The sequence below is a fragment of the Equus quagga genome, unplaced genomic scaffold (genome assembly GCF_021613505.1).
Source record: "Equus quagga isolate Etosha38 unplaced genomic scaffold, UCLA_HA_Equagga_1.0 220_RagTag, whole genome shotgun sequence".
NCBI classification, from domain to species: Eukaryota; Metazoa; Chordata; class Mammalia; order Perissodactyla; family Equidae; genus Equus; species Equus quagga.
The window spans coordinates 1,221,133-1,235,665 of NW_025799647.1; the positions used below are offsets into that span (position 1 = coordinate 1,221,133).

At 39.9% G+C, this 14,533-nt stretch overlaps 1 protein-coding gene across 3 annotated transcripts in view; it reads left to right on the forward strand.

Annotated features, from left to right (window-relative positions):
* Window positions 1-14,533, forward strand: part of LOC124233752 (DDB1- and CUL4-associated factor 5) — a 115,378-nt gene that overhangs the window by 76,628 nt on the left and 24,217 nt on the right. For all 3 annotated transcript variants that reach the window (XM_046650926.1, XM_046650925.1, XM_046650927.1), the window contains exon 7: window positions 13,055-13,121. In XM_046650926.1, the coding sequence (XP_046506882.1) occupies window positions 13,055-13,121 (67 nt within the window). The remainder of the gene's footprint in view (window positions 1-13,054; window positions 13,122-14,533) is intronic.

The following is a 14,533-nucleotide window of genomic DNA, read 5'->3' on the forward strand; positions in this document are numbered from 1 at the left end:
TTTGTGGCTTTTGGCCTAAGGGAAGAGCTTATGGGGTACTACATGCGCTCTGACAAACTAGACTGCTTTTTGGTTGGGGTAAATGGTTGTGCATGGCTGAAGGAGGATGTGAAGTCGTTGACTCTAACTTTGAATCTGTTTCAGAGTTAAAGTCTTTAAAGTTTATTGATATTCACCCTATAGATTATCAGAAGTGTTTAACCTAGGCAATAGGAAATAGAGATTTATGTTTGGCTGTTTTTTTCACTCCTTGGGGAATAAGAAATGTAGCTAATTCATCTTTGTCTTGTTTCCAATGCCTGACACACAGAACACAATAAATATTTATTGAAGTGAATCTTGAGTACTTTGGTCAATATGTGGTGTTTAGCTTTCTGGGCCTAAGGCTTCTCTAACTGTAAATCAGGATTGATAAGTACCATTTTCCCTGCTCAACTTCCAGGGGCTTTAGGAGGATGAATTAAATAATAGATTTTCAGTGAAACTAATCTGCTGAGCTTATACTTTTTAAGTGGCACAGGAGGCCAAACTTACTGTCTCATTCCTGGAATATGTCTCTCAAAGGTGATTTATAGGCTCTGACTTTCCACACTCAGGGCGAAGGCAGCAGCTGCCACGGTTACAGTATGATCTGCAGGACTGACATGTATATTCTTTGACTAGTCCAGACAGGATCTTTTTTGCTGCTTTCAAATTCCAAAGCCTACCCTTTCCTTATATTGGTCTTTATAGTTGATCTTGCTCTTGTATACTTTGAGAACACCCACAGCCCGAGGCTCTGTGCTCTGGAACTCTTCATTTAGTCATGGGCTGGATAACCATCCCAGAGAATAATCTGAGAATTTCCATAATAGGAATGAGTGTGGTCAAGAAAGGCAGTAAGTTACTTATCTATCTGAAACAGTCTTCTGGCTTTTAATTGCAATGAGATCACTCAGTCCACACAAATGGACCCAGATATTATGTCAGAGAGCTTGTACTTCTTATTAGACTGTCCTAGATTCACTAATTCTTTAGCCTCAAAATGAAATTAATATTTCAAGAAACTAAGCTCAAGGAATAAAGTGTGAAATAGGCTGAACCTACTTTGTGTCTCCCCCCATGCTCATTCTCATTGCCACCATTGTAGATGAATTTTAATTATAGAGCTGTTAGAGATCATTTTGTACAAACCCTCCTTTTACAGATGAGAAAACAGGCTCAGAGAGGTTAGATACACAAGACATATACAAATTTGTAGCTGAGCTAGGATTAGAGCCCAGATTTTTGAGCTCTTAGTAGAGACTCCTTTTCACCATACAAAAAGGTCACAACTTAATGCCAACAGAAGCAAGGCAAGCAGCAAATAAGTGAATTGGGCTAGAAGTAAACCATGTGGAGTGGCGGAGATTGTGGCCAACTAGAGAGCCCACCTCAACCAAGTCTAAATGAATCCCATCTAAATGAAGCTTTGACTCAGCTTCAGCCGTTGTTGCCCTGAGGGTGTCTGGTTTTTTTCCAGGGAATCCAGAAATAAAGATTTTTATGTAGAGTCTCCTGATTTTTATGTATTGCAACAATTTCATACTTCGTTGTATGGATAGAACAAATCTGTGCACCATACCTATTCTGCTCTAGAGCCCCCAATTTGAAACCTCTGTGCTTCAGCAGGATGTTTTTCTCTCGTCTTTAGTTTTGTGGTCTGTCACTAATTCACAGGTGGGTGGAGACAAGTTCTTTTTGCCGTCTCCTACTGAGCCCTTCCTAACTTCATGCTTTTTTCCCCTCCATCTTTTAAAATAAGAAAGCAGGTATTTACTGAGCATCTACTGTGTGCCAGATGCTATGGTAGACCATTCACATGCCTGCTAGATAGCACCCTCTTTGAGATTCTCATTCAAAACCCTGTATACAATCTGTCTTCCCCACTTTGGGCTAAAAATACATGGTTTGTTTATTTCTAGTATAATCTTTTAATTATTCAAGTTTAATAACTTCTGTCATCAGATAAAGTGACATAAGATTGGCTGGGCATCAGCAGAAACAATTAGCCCCAAATAAAGCCTTGAACTTTTTTTTTTTAAACCAGCCCACCTTCTAGTCTTGTAGTGTAGTGAGGAATCTTGCAGTAAAACAGCATTCTTTCCCGTGGAGGTTACCTGAACCCAAGGGTTCTCCTCCTTCCTTTCGTATCATACTTGGATTTTTTCTAGTTGTTTTTCATTTTCTCCCTGAAGCCTGACTGGGTACATTCTGTCTCCCAAGCTTCACACTCCCCTCTGTATACTCAGTGAGCCAGTCTCTTAACAGGGTTAAAAAAGAAGGCCAATTGTCCACCTGCTAGTTTTTCTGGCACTCACTATAAGACAGCACTCGGTTTTGTTCCCTTTCTTGTGCAATGCCTTAAACGGCTCTTGCCCTAGATTGTGAGAGTCCAGCAGAGCAGCTCAGCCTTCTGGGAAGTCTTTCAGGCTACCAGGTATGTGTGACCTGGAAATGGACAGTATAATCTTCTCTTGCTTTAGTCTCTTCTAACACCTGACCTAATAGTCCCTACATCTTGCTGAAAGTGGGATGGGCAAGGAAGGAGAAAGTGTAATAAAATTTCCTTGAAAGGCTGAGCGCTGGAGTGGCTGAGTCCTGGGATCACTTACACAGGTCTTTCTTTTGAACTTGATAGATGGCAAGGCCCCCAAAACTATGTTAATTAAATCATCCTATCTCATTCCCTGGAGAAAAGTGCTGACTTGTACCCCGTGAATCTAACAAAACGGCCTTGAATGCCTGGCCTCAGACATTACATCACCACTCAACCTTTCTGTGTTGACAATATATGGGTATAGCAGAGGTGCAGGAATTCACTACTAACTGCGCTCCTGGCCAGTGAAGCACCCCATAAAGTTATAACTTGGGTTTTTTTAATAACTCAGTGCATTCCTGATTAAGCTCACTTGGGGACCTGGCATGCCATATGTTCTCCTTCATCTGAAATAATGGCACACTTTAACAGGGGGAGATTCAACTCTAGTGTTCCATCCGTGCTTTGTGACTTTGGGCTAATTTTTTCTTCTTCTCCTTGCCTTTATTTTATATCATATATTTTTAGCCCTTTATCTGCTAAAGCACTTTCATTTCGTATTAATCCTCCCAGTAACCTTTGGGTGTAGTTGGACAGGTTTCATTCCCACATGAAACTGAGGCCTAGAGCAGTTTGAAACGGTAGATCTAATCCATAGCAGAACCAGGCCTAGACTCAGTCTCTTGCCTGTGATTGTACCTTCTTCTTTGTAGGCATGCTGCCAATGGTGTTATACAGATCGAGTGGTGATAGCATTTTCCATGGGCTGACGAGGAAGAGCTGATACAGAAGGTTGTGGCAGAGGAATTCCTTGTTGTATATATTATGTAGGTGAATATTTTAGGAGACTTTTTATTTTGTAAAGAGAAGATAGTGTGAAAATATCTTGTTTGTTAAATCAGCCATTTGTAACTCTTTTTGAGTCCTAAACCTCTTTGTAAGTCTAAATGCTATGAACACTCATTTCAGAAAAATGTACATATGCATATAGTTTTGCATATAAAATTAAGGAATTTATGGAATTCCTGACCCTAGAGGTTCAGGTGTTAGCAATCCTGGATTAAGATTTTACCCACAGATTAGATCATCTTTTAGTCCATTTACTGATGCAGTTTTAGAACTTGGAAAGCTTAAAAGATTTTGGAGTATATGCAGGCTTGCTAGATATGATCTTGTTTGTCATTCTTCAGCTGAAAAAGAACACCAGGTGACCTGCTTTCTTCTTAGGAACAAATGGAATTGATATGATCTGGTGATACAACATGACAATTCTCCTTTAATGTATAGCTCATGGCTAGGAGTCTGGGCTCCACTGGGAAATCCCTGGTAGATGTTAACGAAGGGAACAGAGTATAACCTTTCCTGCTCCCCCTGCCCCGTCCTCCTTAGAGATTTTATTTTCAGTAGCTTTGCTTGTTTTTCGGGTGTCTTCAAAAAAGGAAAAAGGAAAGTAATATTCCTTCCTCTCAGTGGTTGGAGACCTTTGCTTGAATGAAGATACAAACACTCATATGCAGACTGGAATGAGTGATGCATCTCCCCACTTCCCAGTCCCCACACAGAAAAACTGAGGCCCACTGAGGAGAGATTCATTGCTGAAGGCCATTTGGTTGATAGCCCCTCCTCTTGCTCAGGTTTCCAAAAGAATTTTGCCAAATAAAGATTCATCTTTAAGTAATGCAGGCTACTTTGTTTTACAAGCAGCTGTTGGAGATTTAGAGCATTTTTTTATTTCTTCCCTACTGATTATTTGACTATTATTGGCTGCCTTTATGGAACATTTCTTTATTAATAGAATTTTTCCTATTCAGAACTTATAAAGGTTAGTTATTTTAGTAAACCAAAGAATTCCAGGAGCCTAATAGAGCTGAAATGGCAGATGGTCCAAAGAAGCAAGGATCATGTAACTTCACATGCAAAAAATAGTGTTGATCTTATGGGTATGCCTATTTGTGTGCTTTTATTGGGAGCCAATGGAATTCTATTTTCTCCAACCACAGATAAGTTAAAATAAATCTATGGCTTTGACCACTTCCAAAGAAAAATTTCCCTGATTTCTTTGAGTGATATTTGTGGCAGGCACTGGGTATAAATGATATGATCAAAGGTATATTATATACCAACTGGAAAATCTTGTTGTGGAAATAGTTTTCTAGAGAGCACATCACAGAATTGTTCAATCACATTTTTTTTCTTTCCTGACAAAAAGACAGGGAGAAATAGAGCTGTGTTTGATTTAAATGTTACATAGCAGTCTCTCTGCTGTTACTGATCGAGGCTAGAGAGCCATCTGGTTTTTCTGTCCTAGTCAATACAGTTAATTAGACAGTCATGCCATTTACTGGAGAATAATTAATCAATTACTGTGGAAGGAGCCTTGGAGAGAGCTGTGTAAGTTGATCAGTACTCAGTGAATAGTAACTGATTGATATGTTTCCTTCTCCATCAACAGATGGGGAATATCAAATGCTATGCAAACATGCACACACGCACACACACACACTTAATGCATACACATCCACACACACATATACATAATACATATACATATACTTAGAGAGAAAAATTGAGCAGAAAGACATTTCTCTGTTAGCAAAAGGCCTATTAAGACATATTCTGGTTTATTTTTTGGAATATATCAGATGGATGGCCTGTCCCTCCTCCTTTCTAGAACTTTTTCCTTTTAATGTGGATTTTGAGTGGAGGGGCATTTTTTGTTGATATCTGTATTTATAAACCCAATGAGGTCTTAGAATATAGTTAGTAGAGAGTTGTCTGTATTCTAAATTTGTCCCTTTTTTGGTTTGTTTAACCATTGAGGTTTAAATAAAGGTGTTAGGGAGGGGAGAATAGTTGCTTTGCTTGAAGATGGCTAATAAGTTGGGGTTATTTTTTTTCCAGTAAGCTTCTATTTAGTAAGCAGTTTTGCTCTGGCAGGGCACGTTTACATCCTTCTTTGAGACTTCAATTTATTAAGAATTTCTTGTGAGTTGGATGACTCTACAGAGATGGTCTGTATATTTAGAGGCATGGGCTTCTCTGGGTATTTAGCTAGCAAATTGCCTTTGCAAATGGAAAAAGGTCTTTCTTGAGAGCATGTGTAATTTGAGAATGCTAAGAGATGAAGAAAGGGTCAGGAGTTCTTGGAGGGGGCGCTGGGCCTTACAGCAGTCTAGCAGAGAGAGTAGGGAGTAATATGGGAGTGACTATTTTCTATAAAGGTTAATGGATTGACCAAGAGGACATGTGGGCAAATGAGACAGTGACAGAATGCTAATGTTATCTTTTTTTGAGTTTGTTATTGGTGATGGTTCTTTCTTGAAATCTGTTGAGAGGAGCCGTTGTCACTCTGTCCCTGTGCTTGAACAAATTAATATCTCCACAGTGACAATGGATTAGATAAAAGGATTAGATAAAATGCACTGGCCTCAGGTTAACTCTACTTAAAATGACTGGGCTGCATCAAGATCAGTAAATAGGCCGCCCTCTTGGACTACAGAATGAATGAACTGTGAGATGGGTCAGAGTGTAGCCAAGCTTTTAACTTTTATGGCCAACTGGGAAGGATTATGCCTGATGTGGATGCACACAACAACTTATGCTCATTTTTGCACTGGTATCACCCATCTTACAAAGCCAAATTAAAATTAGGTATGACTTTCATTCTCGATCTAAAGTAGCCTGTGGGTTTCCCACCTCCCTCTTCCAACCCAGAGCATTTTGAGAAATGGGACTTCTATTGCCTAGATAATGGACTACCTAAAACATCTCTTCTCTTTCTTTGGAGTCCTGCCCTATTCATTTCAGTTAGGATACAAGGTACAAGACTCATATGAAGTGAGTTTTTAATTTGTCATTTACCCCTCACTGTTTAGAATGAGGTCAAAGAAAAGACCTACAAGAAGGTTGTGAATTCTTCATATTCGTGGCCCCACTTGGCCACAAACTTAATATTGAACTGAACCTCTTAATATTAAGTTTGTGTGCTTGATGTGTCATCTCTGAGACATCAGTGCTTAGAGATGGAAAAAGGTTTATTTGAATTGACCAAAATGAGAAGGCCAGAGGATAGGTTCTCTCAAATCTGCCTTCACAAGAGAAGAAAGCAGGGGTTTTTATAGAGCTAAGGGGCTTGGTAGGAGGAGTTTCGGAGAAAACAAGGGGGAAATCCATCTCTCTTTCACTCCAGATAAGTCCCTGGGCAATCTGACTTCTGGGAGTCAGCAGCTGGGGGCTGGTTATCTGGTGATTGTAACTGCCTTGAAGGCATTCTTTTTCTTCTTCAAAACAAGCTCTTAAATCCTTGTGACCCTTGGGTCACCCCTCAGGTTAAACAAGAAAACAGCAAAGTAACAAGATTAACTTCTTTTCATCTGTGTTTATGTTGGGAACAAGGTTGAAAGGTAATCATGTTTTTATTGAATATTTACAGTAACCCTCAGGTACCTGGCTTCAATATCATCTTATTTAGTTTTTGGTTTTCTAAAACTGAACAGTAATCTTTAGGTTTTTTCATGGTGATGTTTTAATGTGAATGTTGGTTATGAAGTCCAACATCACAAAAGGGCTCAGTAATGTTAAACATACAAATCTTTGGCAACCATTTTTTCTATTATGTTTCTATGGTTTACATGTTTATAAAGTGTTATCTGCTCCTGAATCTGTCTCTTATCTGGGCCAGAAGCCCTTTACTCCAGGTGAGCTTCACATTCAACACCAGATTGCCTGGGTAAGAATGTGCAGATATTATTTGAAATTAGAAATCAAGATGAAAAGGAAAAGAAAGAGAGAAAAAGCTACACCTCCAATTTCTCCACTTGAGGTGAAATTCAATTTTCTGGTTAACTCAAATAATTATTATGTTTTGTAAATTTGCATATAATTATGCACTTTAGGTTTCCTTTGGTAGTAATTAGTGTTGGCACTATTTGGTCTTTGTTTTCTTGCTCTGCACAGCAAATATTTAAATATTTGTGAGACGACTGATCAAGACTTGCACTGCCCTGTTTGTCCTCCTGAGCACTAACCATTAGCAGGGCCTCACTCGGAGGCTCCAACCCAGGTCTGGGAGGAAATAAACCCTTCCAGGACAGCTTTAGAAGAGAGGAATCTTTCCAACTGCACTGATGTTGTTAAATGTATCTGCACTCTGCCCACTTGAAATAATCTCTATTTCCGAAAGCATTAAAAAAAAGAAAGACAGACCAAAGAGCTCTTTTAGCTACCTTATATTTTAAAATAACCCACAATTCTGTCCCCTCTCCTGGAATAGTCTTCTCCCAGATATCCTTATAACTTGCTTCCTCATTTCCTTCAGGGCTCTGCTCAAAATGCCATGTTATCAGAGAGGCCTTCTGTGACCACCTTATATAAAACGGAAACTAACCACCCCCAGCACTCCCTGTGTGCCCTAACTTGCTATTTAACTTTTCTCTATAACACCACCACTGGACACATTACATAACTTTTTATCTTTTTTTTCCTTTGCCCACTCTCACATTATATATGCATACAATTCTTTTCCTCCTCCCACCCAATAAATTATAAGCTTCATGAAGATAGGGACAGGGTCTTTTTTGATCAGTTCCGTATTCCTTTCCCTGGAACAGTGCCCAACACATAGTAGACATTCAATAAATATTTGTTTAATGAATAAAGGGATGAACTCATTTTTTATTTCAGTCTCCCACAGTCAGCAGTATCCTAGGCAGCCAACTTTTAATGCTGGAAGGGGCCCAGCAGACAACTATGAAATACTATAAATGAATTCCTCAGGGCAGTTGTGTGATTCCACTGTGTGTGAACACTCAAACAGTCTGACTAGACGGCAGTGGGTCACGACCCCTCCTTGGAAATCCTCCTGAGCGGTTCCCTTGTGGTGGTTCCAAGAGGAAGAGAGGGTCAGGAGTTGCCCTTATCCCTGAGAGGAAGCCGGTACATTGTGCGCATTCTCTGCTTGTTTTAGGAGCTGTCATATTAAATCCAAGAGGCCTTAACTCTGTGGGAGTTTTCTTCCTTCTCAGGCAGCCTCTGACTCAGCATTCTGTCCGGGAGTCCCCTTTTACCTTTTCATGGCTTTCCCTGATGAATAGTTGAGCAAATAGAAAAGCACTGATCCTTCACAATGAAATAGTAAAACTTATAAGCCCAGCCTTGGCTGACTCTTTTTTAATATTTATTTCATGTTTGTTTAGTTTGGGGAAGGTGTGGGGGCACAGGGTAGCAGGTATTCTATATGAAGCTTTGTAGCCTCTTTTAAACGTAGAGCATGAAATGATGAGACGTTGAGTAATAAACATGTTATATATCATATATATATAAAATTATTAATGGACAGTTCTTTTATGTTCTGTCCCCCTCATCCCATGTGTCTTAATTTGGGTTCAAGTTTCAGGTTTAAGCAGTTTATTTGGAAATGCAGGAAATAGTAGAAGAGTGGAGAAGTGAGATAGGGAAAGGAAGGGTGATTTCGTGAGCCAACTACAACAGCAGGTGATGGAAGTTTGACCCTGAGGGGAAAGGGTATAGAACACACACTTCAGAGTTATTCCACTGGGGACAAGGCAGCTGGGATGTTGATATAGCAGCTCACTTCAGTCTTTGGTTGGGCCTGCTTCCGAGGGGTGTTCGTTCCTTAAAGCAGCCTGCAGCCTCCTAGGCTTTGCAGAAGCTGCCCAGCGAAGAGATATGGATACTGGCCATTGGAGATCAGGTCAAACATGCAAATAGGAGCAGGGAATCAAGGAGTGAGCTACGCCTTGCTTCCCGTTTCTGTTAAAACAGTAGACTACATGAGCTCCATAGCTGCATCTTTGCCCGTTCCTTTCACCTTTTTCACCACATCTTTACCCGGGACTAGCACAGTCTCAAATCTGTCTTGCCTTGCCTCTTTTGTGAATCACCAGGCACCTTATTTCTCATAGTGGTGCCTAGTGATTTCTACTTCATGGCATGGTAGTTGTGTACCTACTCGTATATTTTCCACTAGATTTAAGCTCCTTGGGAGCCCAGATATTACCTTACATATCTTTGTAAGCACCAGAGTGCTCGGTTGGTCTATAATGGATTAATCTTTCCCCCTAACTAGTAGGTGGTTTTCCCAAACAAGCTGTGAGAAGAAAGCCCAACTTCCTAACTTCAACCAGGATAGCGGTTACTGTGGGACCATAAACTACGGGAGTTATGGCATGGACCCTAAAGTCAGGGCAATGAGGATTTGTCTTTCCCTTTTTAAGTGTACAATTTCATGGTATTAAGTACATTCACATTGTTGGGTAACCATCCCCACCCATCTCCAGAAGTTTTTCAGCTTGCAAAACTGAAACTCTGTCCCCATTAAACACTAACTTGCCTCCTTCCCCTACCCCTACCCCTTGGCAGCCACCATTCTACTTTCTGTCTCTATAAATTTGATTACTCTAGGAACCTCATAAGTGGAATCATACAGTATTTGTCTTTTTGTGATTGGCTTATTTAACTTAGCATAATGTTCAAGGTTCATCCATGTTGTAGTGTGTGTTAGAATTTTCTTTCTTTTTAAGGCTGAATAATATTCTATTTTCTGCCTATACCACATTTTGTTTATATGTTTATCTGTTGATGGACACTTGGGTTGCTTCCACCTTTTGGCTATTGTGAAAAATGCTTCTATGAACATAGGTGTACAAATATGTCTTAGAGATCCTGTATTCAGTTCTTTCAAATATATACCCGGAAGTGGAATTGATGGATTATACGGTAATTTTTTTTTTAAGATTTTATTTTTCCTTTTTCTCCCCAAAGCCCCCCAGGTACATAGTTATATATTTTTAGTTGTGGGTCCTTCTAGTTGTGGCATGTGGGATGCCACCTCAACATGGCCTGATGAGCGGTGCCATGTCTGCACCCAGGGTCCGAACTGGCGAAACCCTGGGCTGCCAAAGTGGAGTGCGTGAACTTAACCACTTGGCCACAGGGCCAGCCCCAATGGTAATTTTATTTTTAATTTTTTGAGGAACGGTTTTCTGATTTTTTGATTGTAGCCATCCTGATGATGAGTGTGAGGTGGTATCTCATTGTGGTTTTGATATGCATTTCTCTAATGATTAGTAATGTCGAGCATCTTTTCATGTGCTTACTGGCCATTTGTATATGGCCATTGTATATTTCTTCTTTGGAGAAATGTCTATTCAAGTCCTTTGCCTATTTATTTAATTGAGTTGTTTGGGTTTTTTACTGTTGTTAAGGAAACTTTTTAATTGAAGTGTAACAGGATTAGTCTTTGAGTTTCCTTGCCTTGAGCATATTTGTGTGGTGACTTGTCAAGTAACCATGGGCCAGCAGTTTAGGGACTTTCAGCTCTGATCTGCCTTCCACCATTCCTTCACATAGTAATCATAGAATCTTAGAATTAAATGAGCCTCAGAAATTGTCTTAATCCGTCCTGGCTGCTATAACAAAATACCACAGACTGGGTGGCTTATGAACAACAATAATTTCTTTCTTCCAGTTCTGGAGGCTGGAAGTTTAAGATCATGGTGACAGCCTGGATGGGTTCTGGTGAAGCCCTCTTCTGGGTTGCGGACTGCCAATTTCTCACTGTTTTCCTCACATGGTGGAAAGGGGCTGGTGAGCTTTATTGGGGTCTGTTTTATAAGAGTGCTAATCCCATTCATGAGGGCTGCACTTTTATGACCTAATCACCTCCCATAGGCCCCACCTTCTGATACCATCACATTGGGCATTAGGATTTCAATGTGTGAATTTGGGGGAGACAAAACATTTGCAGAGAGCAACCAGATGAGGAAACTGAACCCACTTCTTTTTCCATTATGCCCTGGGCCAAATCACCTAGCCCCTGTGGATAGCATTTTCTTTATCTTTAAATACGCCTTTCTTTGCCTCCTTTCTCAAGTTTCTACAAGTCTTTTAAAGACTAGTAAATTGAGTTTTAATGATGCAGAGTATTTAGAAAGTATTTGTCAGGCAAGAGGTTGTGTATATGTTGGACGTACACTTTTTGGAGTTGTTCACAGTGTCATTTTTAAGTGAGAAGTTTTCTTTAGAAAATTGTAGGCCTTTCTTTTTCTGTGGAAATAAGCAGATGGGGCCAAAAGGCAGGAAGTAATGCTGACCTCAACTTAAAGTAAAACACTTTTGTTAATCTTTGAAAGTAAAGGAGCTCTAAGAATTGGTCACTGCTTGCTGTTAGATAATGTTAGACAATGCTTTTATGAGTCCTAATTAGAACAGATCCGGCTTAGTGTCCTATCTTTTTGAGATCAAATAGTATGAAGCTGCCACGTAAAAGGGGATTGTTTATGCCCCTGGCACTAACTTGGGGGTGGGTTGGCAATGGCTTCCTGCTCAAAGATGTCAGCTGATGGCAGGAAAGTTCAGGATTCTTGGCCTTGCATAAAAGATTTCTGGGGAGCTTCTACAATTTTTTTCAGCATTAAATTTTTTTTTGAAAAATTGTGGTAAAATATACGTAACATAAAACTTGCCATTATTACCAGTTTTTTTAAGTGTACAGTTCTTTGGCATTAAGTACATTCGCATTGTTGTGTAATCATCACTACCATCCATCTTCAGACTTTTTCATCTTCCCAAATTAAAAGTCCATACCCATTAGACAGGAGCTCCCCATTCTTCTCTCCACTCAGTTCTTGGCAACTACCATTTTACTTTCTGTCTCTCTGAATTTGACTACTGTAGTACCTCATATTAGTAGAATCATACAACATTTGTCTTTTTTTGTGTGACTGGCTTATTTCACTTAGCATACTGTCTTCAACATTCACCCATTTTGTAGCATGTGTCAGAATTTCCTTAATATTCCATTTTATGTGTACACCACATTTTGTTTATTTATCCATTGATGGACATTTGGGTTGTTTCCACCTTTTGGCTATTGTGAGCATTCTTTTATGAACATTGGTGTACAGATATCTTGAGTCCCTGCTTCCAATTCTTTGATATATACCTAGGAATGGAATTGCTGGGTCATATGGTAGTTCTTTTAACTTTTTGAGGAACCTGCATTTTATGTTCACAGTGGCTGCACGATTTTATGTTCCCACTAGAAATACACGAGGGTTCCGATTTTCCCACATCCTTGCCAACACTTGTTTTCTGTTTTTTTTGGGTAATATCCATCCTAATGGGTGTGAAGTGGTATCTCATTGTGGTTTTGATTTTTATTTCCCTAATGATTAGTGATGTTGAGCATCTTTTCGTGTGTTTATTGGCCATTTGTATATTTTCTTTGGAGAAATGTCTGTTCAAGTCCTTTGCCCATTTTTGAATTGTGTTGTTTGTTGCTGAGTTTTAGCCAACAAGCCTTTTGCTTTGCAGATACTTTTAAGGAGCTGTTTGCTGTGTGGTCCCTTATGAATATGCATCAATTTCTCTTGTTTATTTAAAAAAAAATCTTTCTCGTATGGATAGATAGGGAGATAAATATATTATCAAGTAATGAATATATAAGTAATAAATATATATTTTTTGTCCCAACAGTATATCCTTTCAGGCTCTGATGACTTCAACCTGTACATGTGGAGAATTCCTGCAGATCCAGAAGCAGGTGAGAATATCCCTGGTATGAACCTGCTGTTCCTGTTGGCTATATGACTTTGGCATGCCGTGCCCTGAAAGGACAGATCTGTAGCAATAGAGGAAGATATTTCTCTTTTAACATCATAAGAAGTTTATCAAAAAAAATGACCAGAGCAAATTTTAAAATAAAAATTAGAAGCCAGGGGCCGGCCCCATGGCCGAGTGGTTAAGTTCGCGCACACTGCTTCAGTGGCCCAGTGTTTTGCCTGTTCAGATCCTGGGCGCGGACATGGCACTGCTCATCAGGCCATGCTGGGGAGGCGTTCCCACATGCCACAACTAGAAGGACCCACAGCTAAAAATGCACAACTATGTACCGAGGGGCTTTCGGGAGAAAAAGGAAAAATAAAATCTTTTAACAACGACAGCAACAAAAAAAATTAGAAGCCAGATTTAACTGTAACCTTCATCCGTAGCCTTATCTGACATAACGATGCTCAGATTTTTTCCTCCTAAGTACTTTCTTTAGACTTTATAGATCTGCTTTATGTCCATTTTCTTCTCTCCTATTTCATACCTGGAATATTTTTATCTTGCTTTTACATGCTTTTCCCTTATTATCCATCTGCACATTCCTGCTTATTACTCTACAAATAGTTGTTAGGGCCTCTTCCTTTCCTTTGGCCTTCCTGGTGTTGTTAACTAAAGGGAAACTTTCTTTGTTGACAGGTACACTCCCTGGGGTTTGGCTGACCCCAGACGTCCATAAGTTAGGAAGAAATGTTCCTGCGTTTGCTCTAGATGTGTTTGGAAAAAAGCCTGCAGCTTTCCATAAATTTGGATCTAAGCCATCTGAGCTTTCAAACAGCATGGCTCATCCTTCGTTCTTGATAATAGTGTCCTCACATGCTCAGTTGAGTGTTAAACTGGTTACTTCCTGCTGGTAGAAAAATGTCTATTTTTTATTCTCAGGACAGCTCAATATAGCCATCTGCTCTGGGTGAACATGGCATCAAAATGGAAAATGGCGTTAGAAAAGTGACAGAGGACTATGCCAAGTGTATTACACAAATTGTGTCTAGTGCTTGGAGTTAGGGAAGTTGTTGGCTTGCCTGTTCCTAAGTTAACAATACTGTTACCAAACATGTGCCTTTCAAAACTTGTTGAGGCCCACTTTTGGCGTAATTATCCTATTGCTGTGGTCTGGTTACTGAACAAGTTGCAAAAGGCCTTTCTCCCCTTCTGGAATTTGGAAAGCGTGAGTGAAGCAGCTTACCCTTGAAGCACAACCAGCTGGGACAGCAGCAGTCTCCCTGAACCAACAGCGATGTGCCGGCACTAGAGGGAGTTCTCTGTTAAGTCTCCCACCCGCGTGAGTCCTAGATTGATAGCTAAAAAATGATCTTTGGACTTAATTGTATCTTTTGCCTGATCTTGAAA